The sequence below is a fragment of the Sinocyclocheilus anshuiensis genome, unplaced genomic scaffold (assembly GCF_001515605.1).
Source record: "Sinocyclocheilus anshuiensis isolate Anshui unplaced genomic scaffold, SAMN03320099.WGS_v1.1 scaffold375, whole genome shotgun sequence".
Classification (NCBI taxonomy): Eukaryota; Metazoa; Chordata; class Actinopteri; order Cypriniformes; family Cyprinidae; genus Sinocyclocheilus; species Sinocyclocheilus anshuiensis.
In genome coordinates this window covers 1,375,716-1,394,384 of record NW_015549594.1, presented here as the reverse complement: position 1 = coordinate 1,394,384, position 18,669 = coordinate 1,375,716, and the positions used below count along the sequence as shown (strand labels likewise).

General features: G+C 34.9%; 1 protein-coding gene and 5 gene segments (V, D, J or C); all 6 read left to right on the top strand.

The window, feature by feature from the left end:
• Positions 1 to 2,686: 2,686 nt before the first annotated feature.
• LOC107658334 (T-cell receptor alpha chain V region HPB-MLT-like) lies at positions 2,687 to 3,241 on the top strand. The segment is given in 2 exon segments: positions 2,687 to 2,759; positions 2,931 to 3,241. Coding segments are annotated over 2 exon segments (354 nt in total).
• A 502-nt stretch (positions 3,242 to 3,743) lies between these two features.
• LOC107658333 (Ig kappa chain V-VI region XRPC 24-like) lies at positions 3,744 to 4,280 on the top strand. The segment is given in 2 exon segments: positions 3,744 to 3,783; positions 3,955 to 4,280. Coding segments are annotated over 2 exon segments (366 nt in total).
• A 1,579-nt stretch (positions 4,281 to 5,859) lies between these two features.
• Positions 5,860 to 6,357, top strand: LOC107658332 (immunoglobulin iota chain-like). Its single transcript, XM_016446847.1, has 2 exons — positions 5,860 to 5,928; positions 6,029 to 6,357. Exons 1-2 carry the CDS (start codon positions 5,892 to 5,894, stop codon positions 6,355 to 6,357), a joined length of 366 nt encoding a protein of 121 aa, XP_016302333.1. The 5' UTR covers positions 5,860 to 5,891.
• Positions 6,358 to 7,258: 901 nt separating this feature from the next.
• Positions 7,259 to 9,221, top strand: LOC107658330 (Ig kappa chain V-VI region J539-like). The segment is given in 3 exon segments: positions 7,259 to 7,298; positions 7,419 to 7,702; positions 9,177 to 9,221. Coding segments are annotated over 3 exon segments (369 nt in total).
• A 4,418-nt stretch (positions 9,222 to 13,639) lies between these two features.
• LOC107658329 (T-cell receptor alpha chain V region CTL-F3-like) lies at positions 13,640 to 14,097 on the top strand. The segment is given in 2 exon segments: positions 13,640 to 13,679; positions 13,757 to 14,097. Coding segments are annotated over 2 exon segments (381 nt in total).
• A 957-nt stretch (positions 14,098 to 15,054) lies between these two features.
• On the top strand, positions 15,055 to 15,647 carry LOC107658328 (Ig kappa chain V-III region NG9-like). The segment is given in 2 exon segments: positions 15,055 to 15,124; positions 15,334 to 15,647. Coding segments are annotated over 2 exon segments (354 nt in total).
• The last annotated feature ends 3,022 nt before the right edge of the window (positions 15,648 to 18,669 follow it).

Below are 18,669 nucleotides of genomic sequence, written 5' to 3'. Positions count from 1 at the left end.
GAAGAAGGAGAGTCTGTGACACTGAGCTGCACATTGAAACTAACAGCAATGATATTTGGCTTTACTGGTACAGACAATATCCAAACACAGAACCAGAATATTTATTTTACAAAGGTGCTCGATCAAAGAGCAGGCAGAAAGATATACCAGATGGGTTTCAATCAACTACATCCCAGACATCCACTGAACTCATTATTAACAGCGTAACTCTGACGGATTCAGCTCTCTATTACTGTGCACTTGAAGTTGTAGCCCAGTGATACAAAACGCCTGAGAAGAAAAACAAATACTATAAATACACAAAATTAACACTTTGAAGAGTCTTTAATCAATCAGTATCAAAACACATCATGCCATCTCTTTTTTCGTGTTATGTTCTATACATTTCTAAGGATGTTATTAAAATGATTTATAGTCAATTCAAGTCTAATCAACTCTCATGAAAAAACAAAAACAAAACAAAACAAACTTGTCACATGTCACTTTTGTGAACGTCATCAAACTAGTCCAAATGACAAAAAGGAACAAAACAATAAAATCCTTCCAAAAAGTCAAACAATAAGACGTTACATAAAAAAAAACTAAAACTAAAATGCTAAAATTTATATAGTTTTGACATAATGAAATATATTTATTAGATGGTAAATTATCATCACAAACACATTCAGGATCAGAGATTACAGATCTAGGATTAGAGAGATCTGCTTCAAAAATTCAGGACTGTAGCTTTAAGAGGAGGTGCTAGAGACAACCTCTGCTTTATACTGAATGAATGTTTACTTAACATTTGGTGTAGCAGATCAATTGAAATATCATCCTGGAAAATTATGCTTTTTTTGCTTTTGCTCTGTTCTCTTGTGGGTAAGTATTTAATTTCAACCCTTTTCACAATTGTTTTCTTAATCTGGTCATTTGTAAACTTTTCCTTCATGAAATACATTTTTTTTTCATCTGCAGATGTCAGTTTTGGGAATGGCATCACACCAGTTGAAACTCATATGTCTGGGACAAAAGGGGACATTATAAGTCTCTCCTGTAGCTACTCCTCAGCAAACAGTCTGCTTTGGTATCGCTAGTATCCTGGATCAGCTCCTGAATTTTTTTTATGTTATTCTTTATGCTACTGGGGCAGTTTTACAAAAATCTAAAGTTGTGGATCAAGATCCTCGGTTCTCTGCTAAACTGAATGAAAAGAAAATCCATGTGAACTTGGAGATCTCCTCTGTACAAGTCACAGACTCTGCGATGTACTACTGTGCCATGGAGCCCACAGTGACAGGAAAACAAACTACACTGTACAAATACCTCACTTACTGTACTGTGGGAAAACTTTGAAGCATTTAGCATATTTTCATCGCCATTTGGAGGATTTACCATTCAACATCCAAACATCCAGCAAACAAAAGAAAAAAAAAAACTTGTATATGCTTCAACTTCTCATGTTATGATTTAGTATTATATAATATTAATATAATATTATTAAATACATGCTGTTCTGAGTTTTAGCATAAGGGGGCAGTGTAATATCACAAATGAAGATTCTTCCTCTTATAGTCAAGCATTTCCCTGACATTATGCTCCTGCTTAGTCTCACAAGTATTTGTTTGGAACTTTTCCCCCCGTCCTTTTAGAGTTTTTATAATGTAATTCTACCCCAATCAAACACACCTGAACCAGCTAATCAAGGTCTTGAAGATTACAAACTTTGCAGGACAGTGGGTCTCTAGAAGCATGGTAAAAGACAGTTGTGGCTAGAAGGAATGCAGCAAAAACCGGAAGCTAACAATAAATAAAATGTTCTACCTATTAGAAAATGTGTTTTATTAACGTCTACACCTACCCCAACCCTAAACCTACCCCTTACAATAATCCAAAAACAGTAATTATTGTTGTGCAGTGTGAGAAAAATGACGCTATATTGATGTGCGCATACCCAGTAGTTTTTGCTGTATCCCTTCTAGCCTTAATCGTAAAAGACATCTGGTTAAAATTATTTGAGTTGGTATAATTAGTTAAGGCTGGAGCTATGGATTACTGAGAAGCCTTTAAAGACCCTAATTTTTGACTTTTCAACAAGAAAGGAGACAGAAAGAGTGTTTGAGGGTGAAACAGTTCATGTGGCATTTTGAGTGAAATTGTGCTACAGTATATTACAGTATATTATAGATTTTCAAGGTAAATAAAACAGATTATTGGAGCACTATTTATTAATTACACAAATTACTTGTAACATTTCAAGCAATTTTTGACTGAAATAAATGCTACACCAGCATATAGCTGCTGCTTTGCTTTAAGATCTTTGTTCTTGGCCCCTTAAGCCTTGTCTGAAATAGTTTTTCTTTTTTGGAGACTTCTGACACTCAGTTAGTCCTTCAGCAAACATATTCTACTCTTCAATAGGCTCCACCACTATATTCATCTATCTATTTTAATATTTCACCAACATGGATGTCGCTCCCCCTTTATGACTATGTCCTTCTGAGGAGGCTGTAACACTAGAACAGTATGTTCTCTTATGAATTACAGAAGCTGTGCAGCTTTTAAATTGTGTTGCACATTTCACATTACCACACCCACAATATTAGTACACAATGGAACTTCACTCATGTGCATTCTGGATACCAACACAGATCCATTCACACTATAAAACAATATTCAGGTACAGTTTTCTAAATCTAACAGTAATAGAAATACAAACTACATCTGGACTGCCAACATGGAGAGGCAGATGCTACTCATGATTCTCATCGTAGTTACAGGTAAATATACTAAATCTCACTAAACACAGTTGTAGGCTGAACAAACAATATTCCATTTTAATGCAAAGCAAACCTTGCCCTGATGTTATACATACTGAAAAGACATTTGTAACATTTCTTATTGTTTTAATGATCTAGATCATAATGTATAAAAAATATATTTAATTTCAGGTGGATTTGCAGACAAAATTGAACCAAGAGAAGGAGATATTAATTTAATCAAGGAAGAAGGAGAATTTGTGACACTGAGCTGCACATATGATGTGGGCAGCAATAATGTTTGGCTTTACTGGTACAGACAGTATCCAAATGGAGAACCTCAGTTTTTACTGCTCAAAGGTGCTCGATCACAGACCTATGAGAATATAGCAGACCATCGGTTTCGGTCGACTACATCCCAGTCATCCACTGAACTCATTATTGAGAAAGCAGCTCTGTCAGATTCAGCTCTCTATTACTGTGCTCTTCGAGTAGCCCAGTGATACAAAATACCAGAGAAGCTTTACAAAAACTCAAATAAAAAAAATGTGCTTTGAACAGTCTTTAATCAAATAGCATCAAACCACAGTTTATTTATTTTTTTGAAAGCCACAGCTCTAAAAATTAGAATGTGGCAACACCTGTGAATTTGGGAGAACATGAAAGGGTATACATAGGGGGCATGTGAAACTATCACTTATTTGTTTTTCTAAATGTTATTTAAAATTCAGAAATCATTCAGTATACAAAATGAAATAATTTTTTTAACAACAACAACAACAACAAAACATGAAATAAAAACAAAGCAAATAAAAAAATATTTATTTTAAAGTAGTTCTCTGTCCGTTATCCTCTACAGATAAAGTAAACCTGCATAGCAATCATATATATAATGGCAAGAGGAGGAGTTTAACACAGACAATAGCACACACATAAAGTCACAATCAATCTCTGTGTGAAGCAGCTGCTTTGTTTAACTTGCTCCTGGCAATCTGTTGAGTGAAAATGTTCATCTATATTATCATACTGATGTCATTAACAGAAGGTATAATATTGTAATATTTTAATATATTACTAAAATACTATACTGTATATATAGTAATACATAATATAATGCTATATAACATACTACTGTTTCAATTCTATATGAAAGATTAATGTTTTTACAAGATGTATGTGTGGGTTGTGTTACAATTGATGCCACTTTCATTTGCAGGTTCCAGAGCCTCAGAAGTCATCACTCCAAAAAGTGACAGAGAATTTGCTCTTGAGGGTGACAATGTGACACTCTCCTGTAACTACAGCAGTTCTGCTCGTGGTGTTCACTGGTATCGGCAATACGCAGGATCACCACCACAGTTCCTCATACTGGAAGATTCAGGGGTTACAACTCCAGCTAATCCACCCGTTCCAGGAATAAGCATCAATCACAGAAAAACAGAAATCCATGTGGATCTGATCATCTCCTCTGCTAAAGTGTCAGACTCTGCTCTGTACTACTGTGCTCTGCAGCCCACAGTGACAGGAAACACAGTAACATAGAACAAAAAGCTTTTATTACAATATCACTGTTTAGCAATACCCTGTCATGGTAACATAATCTAAGTTAGCCAGGAATGTAGGACTACTGTTTTTGATGACCAGCAGAATGTCTGTAATTCCCTAAATTATTGCTGGGACTTGGAACATGAATTAACACATGAATGTCATAATGAAAATGTAGCAATGCAGAAAGGGTTAGGGGATAGAAAATGCCATTAGCTCAGTATTAAACAACAGAAGTCAAAAGTAGCTTGATAGAAAAACAAACCTGTGTGATTAGTGGGTGGGTGATGTCACTAACCACACCCACTTTGCCAATACACATTTGAATATCTACATTCATTCAAACTGCTGTGTCAGTGAATTGTATCTTCTTCTTCATTCACATTAAATACAGGGAATCCCTAAAGTTTGTCATTTCAGTCTCTCCTATCTCTGCAAACATGATTTGGATTAAAACAAAATAAATCACCCAGAATATTAACATGGACAGATGTCGACTGCTGATTCTTATGACAGGTACTCTTTTTTTTTTGACAGGTACTTACCATTCAAAAGATTAAAAAAAAGAAAGAAATAATATAAAAAGTGACAGTAGCATTATTGTAACATTATAGATTTAATTTAAATGCGTTAATTAGTATTTTATATTGTTTTTATTATAGCATGTTACCATTTGTTATATTATCATTCTAAAGCAAAATTAATTTTTGTAGGTGTATTTGCTGACAGCATTACGCCAAAAGAAGAGGGTACAAATAAAACCAGGAGAGAAGGAGAATCTGTCACGCTGAGCTGCACATATAAAAGCAAAAATAATGTTTTGCTTTACTGGTACAGACAGTATCCTAATAGAGAACCTCAGTATTTGTTATTTAAAAGTTCTCGTCCGTCTGGTGAAGTGAATGTATCAGCCAAGCGTTATAAGATAACTACATCTCCGACCTCCACTTCACTCACCATTAACAACGTGAATCTGTCAGATTCGGCTCTCTATTACTGTGCTCTAAAAGTAGGAGCCCAGTGATACAAAGTCCACAGACGCTTTACAAAAACACACACATAATTGGTGTGTCAGTGATCCACCACAACTATGTGTCTTAAACCACAAGACAACAGGATGCGGTCACACCTGCTGAAGAAACAAAAAAGTGCACCCCCACCTTTTCTTGGTTAGGTCCACCTCTTTAGGCTTCCTCAAACTTGTTGTTGTGAACTTAATTGTATGAACAAATAGCAAAATTGTATGGTGTTTATATATTGTTATACATTGTATAACACAACTCCTGATTCTTATAACAGGTACTTTTTAAAGTGTGGTTTACATACATAACCGTTCAAATGTTTTTTTTTTGTTTTAAAGACATTAATAGTTATATTCAGCAAAGGCACATTAAATTAAGCAGAAGTGACAGCAATGACATAACAAAAGATTTCTATTTCAAACAAAAAGTTTACGCTTTTAAATAGGTTTCCATACATTGCAGTTTATGAATTACAGTTTTAAGGGGAGGGGCTACTGAGACATTCTAACTGGAGAAAAAAAAATGGAATGCTTGCTTCAGTAACAGTAACAGGTGTTGCACATTAACTTGCATATCGTCCTGAACAATGATACTCGTTGTTTTTATTTTGTTTTCTCTTGCAGGTATGTATTCTGTTCCAGACTGGCAGGATTTTTGTTTATTGCATGCTTATCTGCTTATCCATGTCTTTAACAAGCTAAATTTTTATATTTCTTTCTGTAGGCGATATTTTTGGGAATGTCATCACACCAGTCCACAATGAAGTATACAAAACAGAAAAGGACATTATATCCCTGTCCTGCAACTACTCCTCAGCAGCGAGTCTATATTGGTATCGCCAATATCCTGGATCGGCTCCTGAATTTCTTTTAGTAATTCTACATGCAAATGGGAAAGTTTTACAGAAGTCTAAATTTGTGGAACTAGATCCTCGATTCTCGGGAAAACTGAATAAAGAGAAAACCCACACATATCTTGAAATCTCCTCTGCTAAAGTGACAGACGCAGCAACGTACTACTGTGCCCTGGAGCCCACAGTGACAGGAAAATAGACAACACTGTTCAAAAACGCTCCCTACATAGACGGTAAAGCATACCACAGTAAACTGCATCACAGTTAATATGGCAGAAAAAAAAATCCCCAAAATAAAATGCAAACTAATGTTTCTGATGTACAGACTCAGTGTTGTTTGATTGCTTACATTTTGTATGTGCAGATGGGTTTGAAAGCTGAGACTGCTTGTGTTGAATAGCAACCGTTCCACAAGACTATTAAATCAACACATACTGGGGTTAGGTGATATTTGTAAATAAGTTTCACAATTTATAAGCTGTAATGGCTTACCTAACTCCAAAATCCCAATTTAACTTAAGAAAAAATAAGTGACAATAGTAACAGTAGCAATAGTATTCATTCAATGAGATTAGATTGCCATCTGGTGGGCTAGTAAGATAGGAGCCGTTAATGATTAACTTAAATGTTTTTTTGCTCTGTTTAATCATGAAAAGCTAGTTTCTGATTTCAAAAGTAGTCAGATTGATTTCTAGATGGTGAATTTTGCACATCAAATGTCATTGTAACTATAAGGCTAAGCAATGTACCTTATATAGTTTTAGATTGAGGTATAGAGTATTGATCAATTAATAACCTTCGGCCATCTAACTACACCAAACATGACAACTAAGAGTTTTTCTAGTGCAACTTCACAAAATCAACAAGGTGCATGAAAAAACAAGGTACATATTGAACACAAAATCAACAATACTGTCACAGATTCAGATTTTGCTTCCATTCCACAAGTGTTTGGTTTTTGGTTTTGTGTTTAATAATTTCTGTTATTTATAAAAATTATTATGTAAGGAGGCGGAGCTTTACACAGGCCTGTAGAACACAGACATGTTCAGTGAACAGCATAACAGATCACTGAGGCGAGCAACAGCATCCTGTTCATCATGTTTACTTGTGTGCTTATACTGCTGACTTTTACTCAAGGTAAAAAATCGTACCCATTATCTTACTCAAAATCGTACTCACTACATTACAATATTCTCATTTTAAATATGCTCAGCAATGTTCAGATCCACACTTTTTTTCTTTTGTTTTTTTTTGCAGGTAACAGAGCTAAAGATGTCATCACCCCATACAGTGATGCAGCATTTGCCACCGAGACTGAGACTGTGAAACTCTCTTGTAACTACACTGGTTCTGTTGATAGTCTTCACTGGTATCGACAATATGCAGGTTCACCACAGTTCCTCATCCTGGATTATTCGGGATATGTTACACATGCTAATCCTCCAGTTTCTGGAATATCCATCAGTCACAGAAAAGAAGATAACAGTGTGGATCTGATCATCTCTTCTGCTGCTGTATCAGACTCTGCTCTGTATTACTGTGCTCTGCAGCCCACAGTGACAGGAAACACTCAACACACCATACAAGAACCTGAAACACTATTAAGTTGCAAATTTGCAGTGCAATCGTACATGTGAAGGCAAATATTCAGAATATACAATTGTGCTCTCAAATTGCAATTTTCTTATGAATTACTCTGAGCTTTGTATTCAAAATACAGATCCATTCATCACTGTTAAACATGAAACGATTGGACAAGATGAATTGCTGGTGATGGAAGATACCAGTTTATTCTGATGCAAACTAGTATTGATTCCATTCACAGTCTTCTTAAAAATTATGTAATATAGTGTAAATTTGGGAAAACATTTCTGGAAAGTTTTCATACATTCCTGTCCACTGTATAGTTGGAGCAATTTTGCACATTTTAGTCTCCATTTTCTGTGATACATGTATATGTTTGTCATCTGCCACTAGGGGGTGAAGTTACAACAGAAACAATACGTAGTTTGTATTGAGTGCATGATTTACATTGAAAATTCTAATGGTATTTTCTTTAAACACAGAATACAAAGGGCAGAATAATCAAAGATACCAAACACAAACAAACAGTAACTCTGAGCTTTATATAATAGATCAAGTACAACAGAGCAAAAGAAAATCCTATTATTTGACAGTCATCTCAGTTTTTAGTGTGGAAAGACAGAAGGTGGTCTAAAATATCAGAAACCACACCCACATTTCTAGACATATTAGCTGCACAAAGGACTCTCCATAAACTCATGCATTTACTTTCAACTTAAAATCATTAAGCATACTGTATAATAGGCCTAGTTTATTAATACATTTCTCACCATGGAGATTCTTATAACAGTACCAGGTAAAGTGCATTTCACTAGACTAGAATAGACTAAGGATTCAAAGTGTTAAAGGGGTGGTTCATTGCGATTTCACTTTTTTAACGTTAGTTAGTGCCTAATGTTGCTGTTTGAGCATAAACAATATCTGCAAAGTTACAAAGCTGAAAGTTCAATGCAAACGGAGATATCGTCTTTTAAAATTATGGCAGTTTAATGCCTACAAAAACGGCTGGTAAGGACTCCGCCCTCGGGAAAAGGCAGCAAAGGGGGCGAGGCCATGCAGCACTGCTTTAGAGGAGAGGAAGAGAAAACTCATAAAAGAAGGAAATGATCAGCCCATTTCTCAGAGAAGGGACAGAGAGGTGTGGAATAAAGGTAAATTATGTGAAAAATAATGCGTTTTTAAAAAAACAAAGCGTTAACACATGTTAGACTGCACCCCATAAACACAATCAAGCCTAGAAAAAAAACCCAGTGAACCACCCCTTTAATTGTGTACACAGGCTATTAAATTAACTGATATCATCAGTTGAATTAGATGGCTGAGATTCTATATTTTATAGCATAATACATCTTTAATTCATAGCACTGTTCCTGTAACAACAGAACAGGAGTTAAATTCAACTTTCATGAAGAACAATTTATTCTCTTGCAGGTATATTTGCTGACAGCATTGAACCAAAAGACAAGGACAATATAATCAGTAAAGAAGGAGAGTCTGTGACACTGAGTTGCACTTATGATACAAGCAGCAACAATATTTTGCTGTACAGACAGTATCCAAACAGAATACCCCAGTTTATTCTATTGAAAGGTGCTCAATCACGGGGTGCTAGTGAGGACAGGGCCCTTTCCTTGAAGAGTGCCTCAACACCTTGCACACTATAAATCTAACACACCCATTATCAATTTTATTTGTAGCTGTGTTGCTTACATCATACCAATGTTTTTACCCTTCTACGATTTTAACTGGAACAGCAGCAAACCCACAAGAGTGGTCAGGTGTTAATTTGCACTTTAACATTCAAAGTCAGTACTAAGTGGCCTACTTAGTGTGGTGTACTGAAAAGTAGCTAAATAAACCAGCAGACAATGCATTTACCGAACAGAATTTTATTTTAACAATAAATTATAATACACAGCAGCAAGCCAACTGTACATAAAAAAACAACAACTCTTAATCTATAACTAGCTAATTGAGGCGTAATGATATTGGAATATAATAGCAAAGACCCCAAAGGTAGGCTAAGGTAAATAATGTTATAAGGTTATAAGTACCAAGGTTATGAAAGAATTGTTTTATTACAAAAATATATACCCAGGAAAGTTATTTTTACACAGAGAAAAACTTCAACCTAAAACTAGCTAAGTAAAATGTTATAATATCAGGGTTGCCAACATTGGTTGCCTGGCTGGAGTGATGTAGGGTATCAGACCGAATCAGACAATTTAAGATTTGATCAAGAACATAGTTGAAACACGAGGAGCCACATTCCACAGAGGCCCAAGACACAGGATGTTCGTAAATCAGATCCTGGCGCCACAAGCCTGAAACTAATGAATAGTTTATAGGATTATATTCATGTTGGGTATGTATGAGTTTGAAAATTCATGCTTTAAACGTTTCTATCAATCAATACTTTGTAAAATATATTATATTCTTGTTATAGAAATCATGTTCAGATTATACTCTGCAAGAGCGGGAAAATTCGGACCATATGACTGATAAGATAACGTGCGATTTATATATTGGGAGGAGAAACATCGCAACACCCCGAGCTAAGACAGTGTCTAATTGGTCAAAACACCATTTGGGATGTGGCCAACAGCCCAGTTTAAATACTCAGGACACCATCAAATCAACCCCTTTTACCTTTTACCCTTTTTAGTCATGTCTTTTCCCCTTCCTAGCTTTTAGCTTTATGCTTTTTAGTCATGCTTTTTTAGCTTTCTGAGCGTGCTCTGGCTTACACGCCAGCTCCTCCAAAACCATGAGGAGAAACGCCAAGTCTCTGTCCAAATTCCCTTTAAAATCTTAAATGATTCCCTTTGAGCTAAATTGACCTGTTTCCCTTACAGTGAGATACATGAATATATATATATATATATATAAATTACACACTGCCCTTTACCCACTGTTCGTCTATAGTGTACACTTTTTAAACACTTAAAATATTTTAAAGCCTATATTATTTTTTAACTCTACAGTTGTGCAGTAAAATTCATTTGAAAGATTCTCGAAGATGAAAAAATTGCCAAAAATGTGTCTCCTTGTGAAAAACAAAGACTTTTAAGATGAAAATGACATGAAATTACCAATATAACCAGTAGATGGCAGCAGAGGATCATTCATCAGCTCAGTTGCCATTTCCACTCCCTAGTGTTTGTCACATCTTGCTTTTGGATTTATAAAAAAATTACTATTATACCGAATTTTTGTACTTTTACAGAACTGAAGTATAAATAAGTTAATTATTAATGGTATTAATGGTAATTAAATAATAAGTATTTATTTTAAAATAAAAGTATTTCATCTTTAACTGTAGAAGCTGCTAAATTTATTCAGCCAACACAGACTTGTCTCTGCTGTAGTTTTCTTACTCTGAATTTACTCTGCATTAATGCACAGGGCTATTTTGACATTGGCTTGTCAGATAGTTCATTCCGTCCATTGCTACAATATTTATCACTGTCAATCATAGCAATGACTAGCGGAACAATTTAGCTGATTCACTCGCGTCATTTTTTTCCCACTCACGTTTGTCATTCCTGAAACAGTATGCGTGAACAAACATAACTTTTCTTCAAATTTTAAATGGATTATGTGAGAAACCTTTTTTTCTTGTTATAATGGGAAGATTTGCAAGCGCGTAGAACTCCGTAAACTTGTGAAAACAATACGTTCAGAGCGGATGCTGACTAACCTACAGTAAACACCTCTGATCTGATTCTGATCTGACTTGGGCATGACGCATCGCTATGGAAATAATAAGATGATACGTATTAGATAAATTATGTAATATTGTGTTTTTGTATAATTACCATTGTCCATTGACACAATATATCACAAAAAAAAAAAAAATCAAGCTGTCATTTCCTGTACCCTCGGGGGCCCCCTGGTGGCCACGAGGGTCCTAAGCAGCTGCTTAGTTCGCTTATGCCTTGCCTCTGCATGAAACTTAAATAATACAGACAGTGCAAATTTAGCAAAAACACATCATATCCCTGCTAAGTATGTTTGTCATCTGCCACTAGGGGGTGAAGTTATAAAAAAGAATACATGCATGTAGTTTGAACTGAATGAATGACTATTTACTTTTATGCTATATATATATATTTTTTTTTTTACTACACACAACATATACAAGGTCAAATAGTCAAAGATATCGTTGACACAAAGAGACAATAACTCTGAGCTACATGTAATACATCAAGTACAACAGATCAAGAGGAAATCCTGTTACTGACAGTTATCTCAAGTTTAATGTGGTACGACAGAAGGTGGTCTAAACATCAGAAACCACACCCACATTTACAGACATTATAGCTGCACAAATGACTTTCCATTACATACATTTACCTTTCAACTTAAAATCATTAAGCATATATTTATTGGCTTATTTTATTAGCAAATTTCTCACCATGGAAAGATGTATTCTACTTCTTATTCTTATAACAATTCCAGGTAAAGTGCAGTTCAAATATCAGCACTGAACTAAAATATATTGTGGATTCAAAGTGTTTATTACATGCATATTTAATTTATAGATGTTAAATAAGAATTCTGACATCAAATATTGTTATTTTTTATGTTGGTCATTCATAGCACTGTATATGTAACAACAGAAAGGGCAGGGGTTTAATTCAGTTTTTATTAAACATAATTAATTCTCTTGCAGGTATATTTGCTGATAGCATTGAACCAAAAGACAGAGATAATATAATCAGGAAAGAAGGAGAGTCTGTGACACTGAGCTGCACTTATGATACAAGCAGCACTTATGCTATGCTTTGCTGGTACAGACAGTATCCAAATAGATAACTCCAGTATTTATGTGTAAAGGTGCTCGATCATGGAGCTACAGTGAGGATATACCAGATGGTCGCTTTCAGTCGATTACATCACAAACATCCACTGAAATCATTATTACCAGTGTAACTCTGTCAGATTCAGCTCTCTATTATTGTGCTCTAAGAGTAGCAGCCCAGTGATACAAAATGCCTGAGACTCTTTACAAAAACTCACATACACAATAATTGCTTTGAACAGTATTTAATCAATTAAAACTCAAACCACAGTTGTTCTTTATGTGAGCCACGAAGTCTCTGTGAATAACAGGATACGGTAACACCTGCGAAAACTTATCTGAAACGAATACAATATAGTATAATGGCTTCATTTGGTAAGTATACTGCTATGAAAAAGTGACTGATGGTCTTTCATAAATGATAAATTGCCCATTTATTTGACTGACATTTTCTGTTAAACTGAGTAAGACGTAGTAACATTTTACATCAGACACATTTAGCACTTTTTCAAACATTACTTCATTATCCCAAACTAGGTGTTGTTTGAAGAAGGAGACAGCTTAAACTTATAAATAAAAATAAAAAAACATATCACACACTAAACAACATCCTGAAAATGATGCTTTTTGTTTTGATTTTACTTTGTTCTCTAATATATAAGTATATTCTGTCCCAAAGTGTCAGGATTTTATCATTTTTGTTTGCTGTCCTGTTATTTCATATGCATATTTATTTATTTAAATATTAATTTCAACTAGAATAATATTCCTATCTGCAGGTGTCAGTTTTGGGAATGTCATCACACCAGTCCAAACTGACGTGTTTGGGACAGAGGGGGACAATATGACTCAGGAAACAGGAATCATACTGTGCAAAAACACATCCTATCCCTGCATGTTCATGAGTACAATGAACATTTGAGAAATGACATTACTTTGAAAAATAACAAATGCAAGCAGATTTAGGTATCGATCATGTGCTTTATAAGATGGTTATGTCAAAAGGCGGAGCTTAACACAGGCCTGTGAAACAGATTAGTTCAGTGATAATCAGCATCACAGATCACTGATGCAAGCAGCAACTACCATCATGTTCACTTGTGTGCTTATACTGCTGACTTTAACTCAAGGTAAATTCTTACATGAATCATTATCATTGCATGACAATATCTCATTTTAAACATGCTTAAATAAGCTTTTGTTGCAGGTAACAGAGCTAAAGATGTCATCACCCCATACAGTGATGCAGCATTTGACACTGAGACTGAGACTGTGAAACTCTCTTGTAACTACACTGGTTCTGTTGAGAGTCTTCACTGGTATCGACAATATGCAGGTTCACCACAGTTCCTCATCCTGGATCATTCAGGATATGTTATTGAAGCTAATCCTCCAATTTCTGGAATATCCATCAGTCACAGAAAAGAAGATAACAGTGTGGATCTGATAATCTCTTCTGCTGCTGTATCAGACTCTGCTCTGTATTACTGTGCTTTGAAGCCCACAGTCACAGGAAACACTCAACACACCGTACAAGAACCTGACTGACTCTATAGTCATAAAGTGAGACGTTAGAACAACAAATAGTATCCACATGCTACATTCAAATTCATATTTAACTATACATTTTCAAACTGGTTAGTATTTCTTACGTACATATATTGATTTAGTAAATACTCATTATTGAATGAGACCAATGATGGAATATCACTATAACTATTATAGAATTATTTGAAAACATATTAATTAAATAAAATCAACATTTATAATCCTTTATATTTTTCAGATTCACTCATGTTTTATCTTTGTTAGACTCATGGATGTAGTCAATGGGAGAATAAAGGGTTGTCACAGCACCACTGGGGGGTGCTGTGTACATTAAAACATTTCAGAGAGGATGCCTAACTATATCAGAAATGAATTCACATGTGCAAGGAACAACAGAAGATGGTTCCTATTACCCTCTACATTTTGTGTAATTTGGTGAAACTGTGCTTAAATGTTGTGAAAATGAATAATGCCAAAAAAGCAGGCTCAGACATGTTTCCCATAAGATTGTTAAATTTACTGAATCAATCATTTTGTAACAGATTTCAAAGGACCTAAACGCTTTGTTTTTTCCTCATAAAATGCACTTGATCAATAATGTATATAGATATCAATCAACACACCAAATATAATGCTACAAGCACAAATGAAAAAAAATGAAAAATGAATATTCTAACTCACAAATAGCTTCTATTCTGTTTAGCTTTGAATGATCCTTATAGTAACATAATGAACATAATCAAAGTTACACTTGCTGATAAAATTGAATTAGCATAGGAAGAGACTTATTCAACAAGAAGTATAGTTAATTTTAAGATATTTATATACTGACTTAAGGCACAATCTTAACATCTCAATTTTTAGGAAAGGAAAGACAGAGAAGGTGGTCTAAATAAACCACACCCACACTATGGCTTCATAATAGGCTACAATCATACATTTACCTTGAAACTTCAGTTCAGTAGCAAGCTAGTAAACCTTCCCAATATGGAGAGATGCTTTCTACTGATTCTCATTACAGCAACAGGTATAAAACGTTTAATCTGAGCAGACTCAAATATAATTTATATAAAAATGTTTGTCCATGCTAACATTTTTTAATGGTACTCTACAATAATGGCATCACATTTGTTGAAGAAACTGTTTGCTAGTGTAATTTTTATTCATACATGTTATGCGTTTTTGGATACGTGGAGAATCTAGCTGACCTGTTCAATTTGTCCAATTGTCTTGCAGGTGTTTTATCTGACAGCATTCAACCAAAAGACAAAGAAACTACTATTTACAGAACAGAAGAAGAGCGTGTAACGCTGAGCTGTTCATATGATACCAGCAGCAATTATGTCTATCTCTACTGGTACAGACAGTATCCCAACAGAGAACCAGAATATTTACTGTATAAAGGTGCCCGATCACAGAGCAGCTATGAGGATATACCAGATCGGTTTCAGTCAGCTACATCCCAAACATCCACTGAACTCTCTATTAAGAGTGTAACTCTGTCAGATTCAGCTCTCTATTATTGTGCTCTAAGAGTAGCAGCCCAGTGATACAAAATGCTTAAGAAGCTTTACAAAAACTCACATGTAGATTTTTTGCCTTTAAAAAAAATAGATCAAATAAGAATTAAACCACAGTTATATCTTCTGCAAGCCACAACACTTCTTTCACAAACACAATATTGTAACACCTGCTGGAAGAAAATAACTGTGGTTAGGAGGAAAGTATAAAAGATTACAATTTCAATACTTTTTTTGGCATGCCCTAATAAACATTCCCACAAAAGAGCCTCTGAAAATAAAGTTTTCCATGCTAAAATCACTAATTGACAGAGTGTGAATAAAAGGTATCTTATAATTAAACTGCGTTTCATTTTTTTTAAAGGAATAGTTTACCCAAAAATTAAAATTTGTTGAAAATGTACTCTCCCTCATGCTATCCATGATGAGTTTGGTTCTTCATCGGAACGGATTTGGAGAAATGCAGCATTACATCACTTGCTCACTAATTGATCTGCAGCGAATGGGTGCCATCAGAATGAGAGTCCAAACAGATGATAAAAAACATCACAATAATCCACAAATAATCCACACAACTCCAGTCCATCAATTAACATCACGTGAGGCCAAAAGCTGTGCATTTCTAATAGCCAGATTTATCATTAAGAGGTTTTAACTTCAAACCGTTGCTTCAATCTAAAATATGAGTCCTCTATGCATAATATTGTTTATTATGTAAATTATATAAACAATACTTCTGCTGTTTCAATGACAGTTTAAGGGGAGGAGTTTGCTTGACACATCATCTGTGACAAGGAAAGAACAGAAAGTTTAGTTGAAGAACATCTTGTGCTGAACTAGAACTTCATCCTGATTATGATCAACATGTTACTCTGCTTAACTGGTTTGATTTGTTCTCTTATATGTAAGTATTCAATTTATTTGGCGTTTTTTTTTTAATAATTTTGTCTAGTTGAGATTAGTAAGTGTGGTGTTTGTGTTAGTTCATTTTTATGTACATTGCATTTCTATAAATTGGGTCTTTGACTCTTGATTTTGAAGGTGTCAGTTTCTTCGTAAAAGTCATGTAATCCAATATAGAGTAAACCTGGGAAAATATTTCTGAAATTTCTGTTGTGACAACAAAAGTTAACAATTATCATATACTGTTTTGTTGGAGCATTTTTGCACATTTTTGGTCTCTATTATGAATGCATCAGTTTTGTGATACATGCATATGTTTGTCATCAGCCACAAGGGGGTGAAGTTACAACAGAAACAATACATTCAGTCTGAACTGAGTAAATGGTTTAACTTTCAAAGCAAGCACTCATGGTATTTTCCCTACACACAGAGTGCAGAATAATCAAAGATGATCCCGGATCAGCTCCTGAATTTCTTTTGATAATACTACATGCTACAGGAAAAGTTTCACAAAAGTCAGAAATTGTGGACCGAGATCCTCGATTCTTTGGGAAAGTGAATGGAGAGAAAACCCATGTGATTCTAGAGATCTCCTCCACTAAACTGACAGATGCTGCTCTGTACTACTGCGCACTGACGCCCACAGTGACAGGAAACACAAGAACTCTGTACAAAAACCCTCCCAACAGCGATACTATAGATGAATGTATGTATTACAGATTTGCAGTGACACAATTATACATCATCTATTAAGAAATTATAATTCTGATGTGGAATTACACAGAGAGTTTTGCATTCAAAATACAGATGTACACTATTGATTAAAATGCAATGTTAATGTTGCATTCATGATTGTTAAAATGAAATGTTTTAAAATGGCTAGTGATTGAACATCACACTTTATTCATGCTCTTCATTCATAGTCTTCGTAAAAGTCATGTAATCCAATATAGAGTAAACCTGGGAAAATATTTCTGAAATTTCTGTTGTGACAACAAAAGTTAACAATTATCATATACTGTTTTGTTGGAGCATTTTTGCACATTTTTGGTCTCTATTATGAATGCATCAGTTTTGTGATACATGCATATGTTTGTCATCAGCCACAAGGGGGTGAAGTTACAACAGAAACAATACATTCAGTCTGAACTGAGTAAATGGTGTTTAACTTTCAAAGCAAGCACTCATGGTATTTTCCCTATTACATCATGTGTAGCCAAGTATGGTACAGTGACCATGACAACACTGCACAAAAACTAAGATAGATCACACATTGCATCACTGTCAAGCACCTACTATAACATTCAGAGGTGTCTTTCATATCATCTTCAAATATGACTGCAAACATGATACAATTATGTGTTTAGACTTAAATTGCCAATTAACATTAGTCCTGCAAACCAAATACAGATTTGTATTGAAGGTGTTTTATCAGACATAAAGTGGAGGTAAATTAAAGACTCTCTTGAGGCGTGTCATAAGCTTTAATTTGTGTATTACTTGAAACAGAAAGTCATTTTAATCAGCTCTTCAACAATACTTCTGCCGTTTCAATGACAGTTTAAGGGGAGGAGTTTGCTTGACACATCATCTGTGACAAGGAAAGAACAGAAAGTTTAGTTGAAGAACATCTTGTGCTGAACTAGAACTTCATCCTGATTATGATCAACATGTTACTCTGCTTAACTGGTTTGATTTGTTCTCTTGTATGTAAGTATTAATTTTATTTGGCTTTTCTATAATTTTGTCTAGTTGAGATTAGTAAGTGTGGTGTTTGTGTTAGTTCATTTTTATGTACATTGCATTTCTATAAATTGGGTCTTTGACTCTTGATTTTGAAGGTGTCAGTTTCGCGAATGTCATCACGCCAGTCCAGACTGAGGTTTCTAAGAAAGAGGGAGAAAATGTTACTCTGTCCTGTAGCTACTCCTCAGCATCCACACTGCAGTGGTATCGCCAGTATCCCGGATCAGCTCCTGAATTTCTTTTGATAATACTACATGCTACAGGAAAAGTTTCACAAAAGTCAGAAATTGTGGACCGAGATCCTCGATTCTTTGGGAAAGTGAATGGAGAGAAAACCCATGTGATTCTAGAGATCTCCTCCACTAAACTGACAGATGCTGCTCTGTACTACTGCGCACTGACG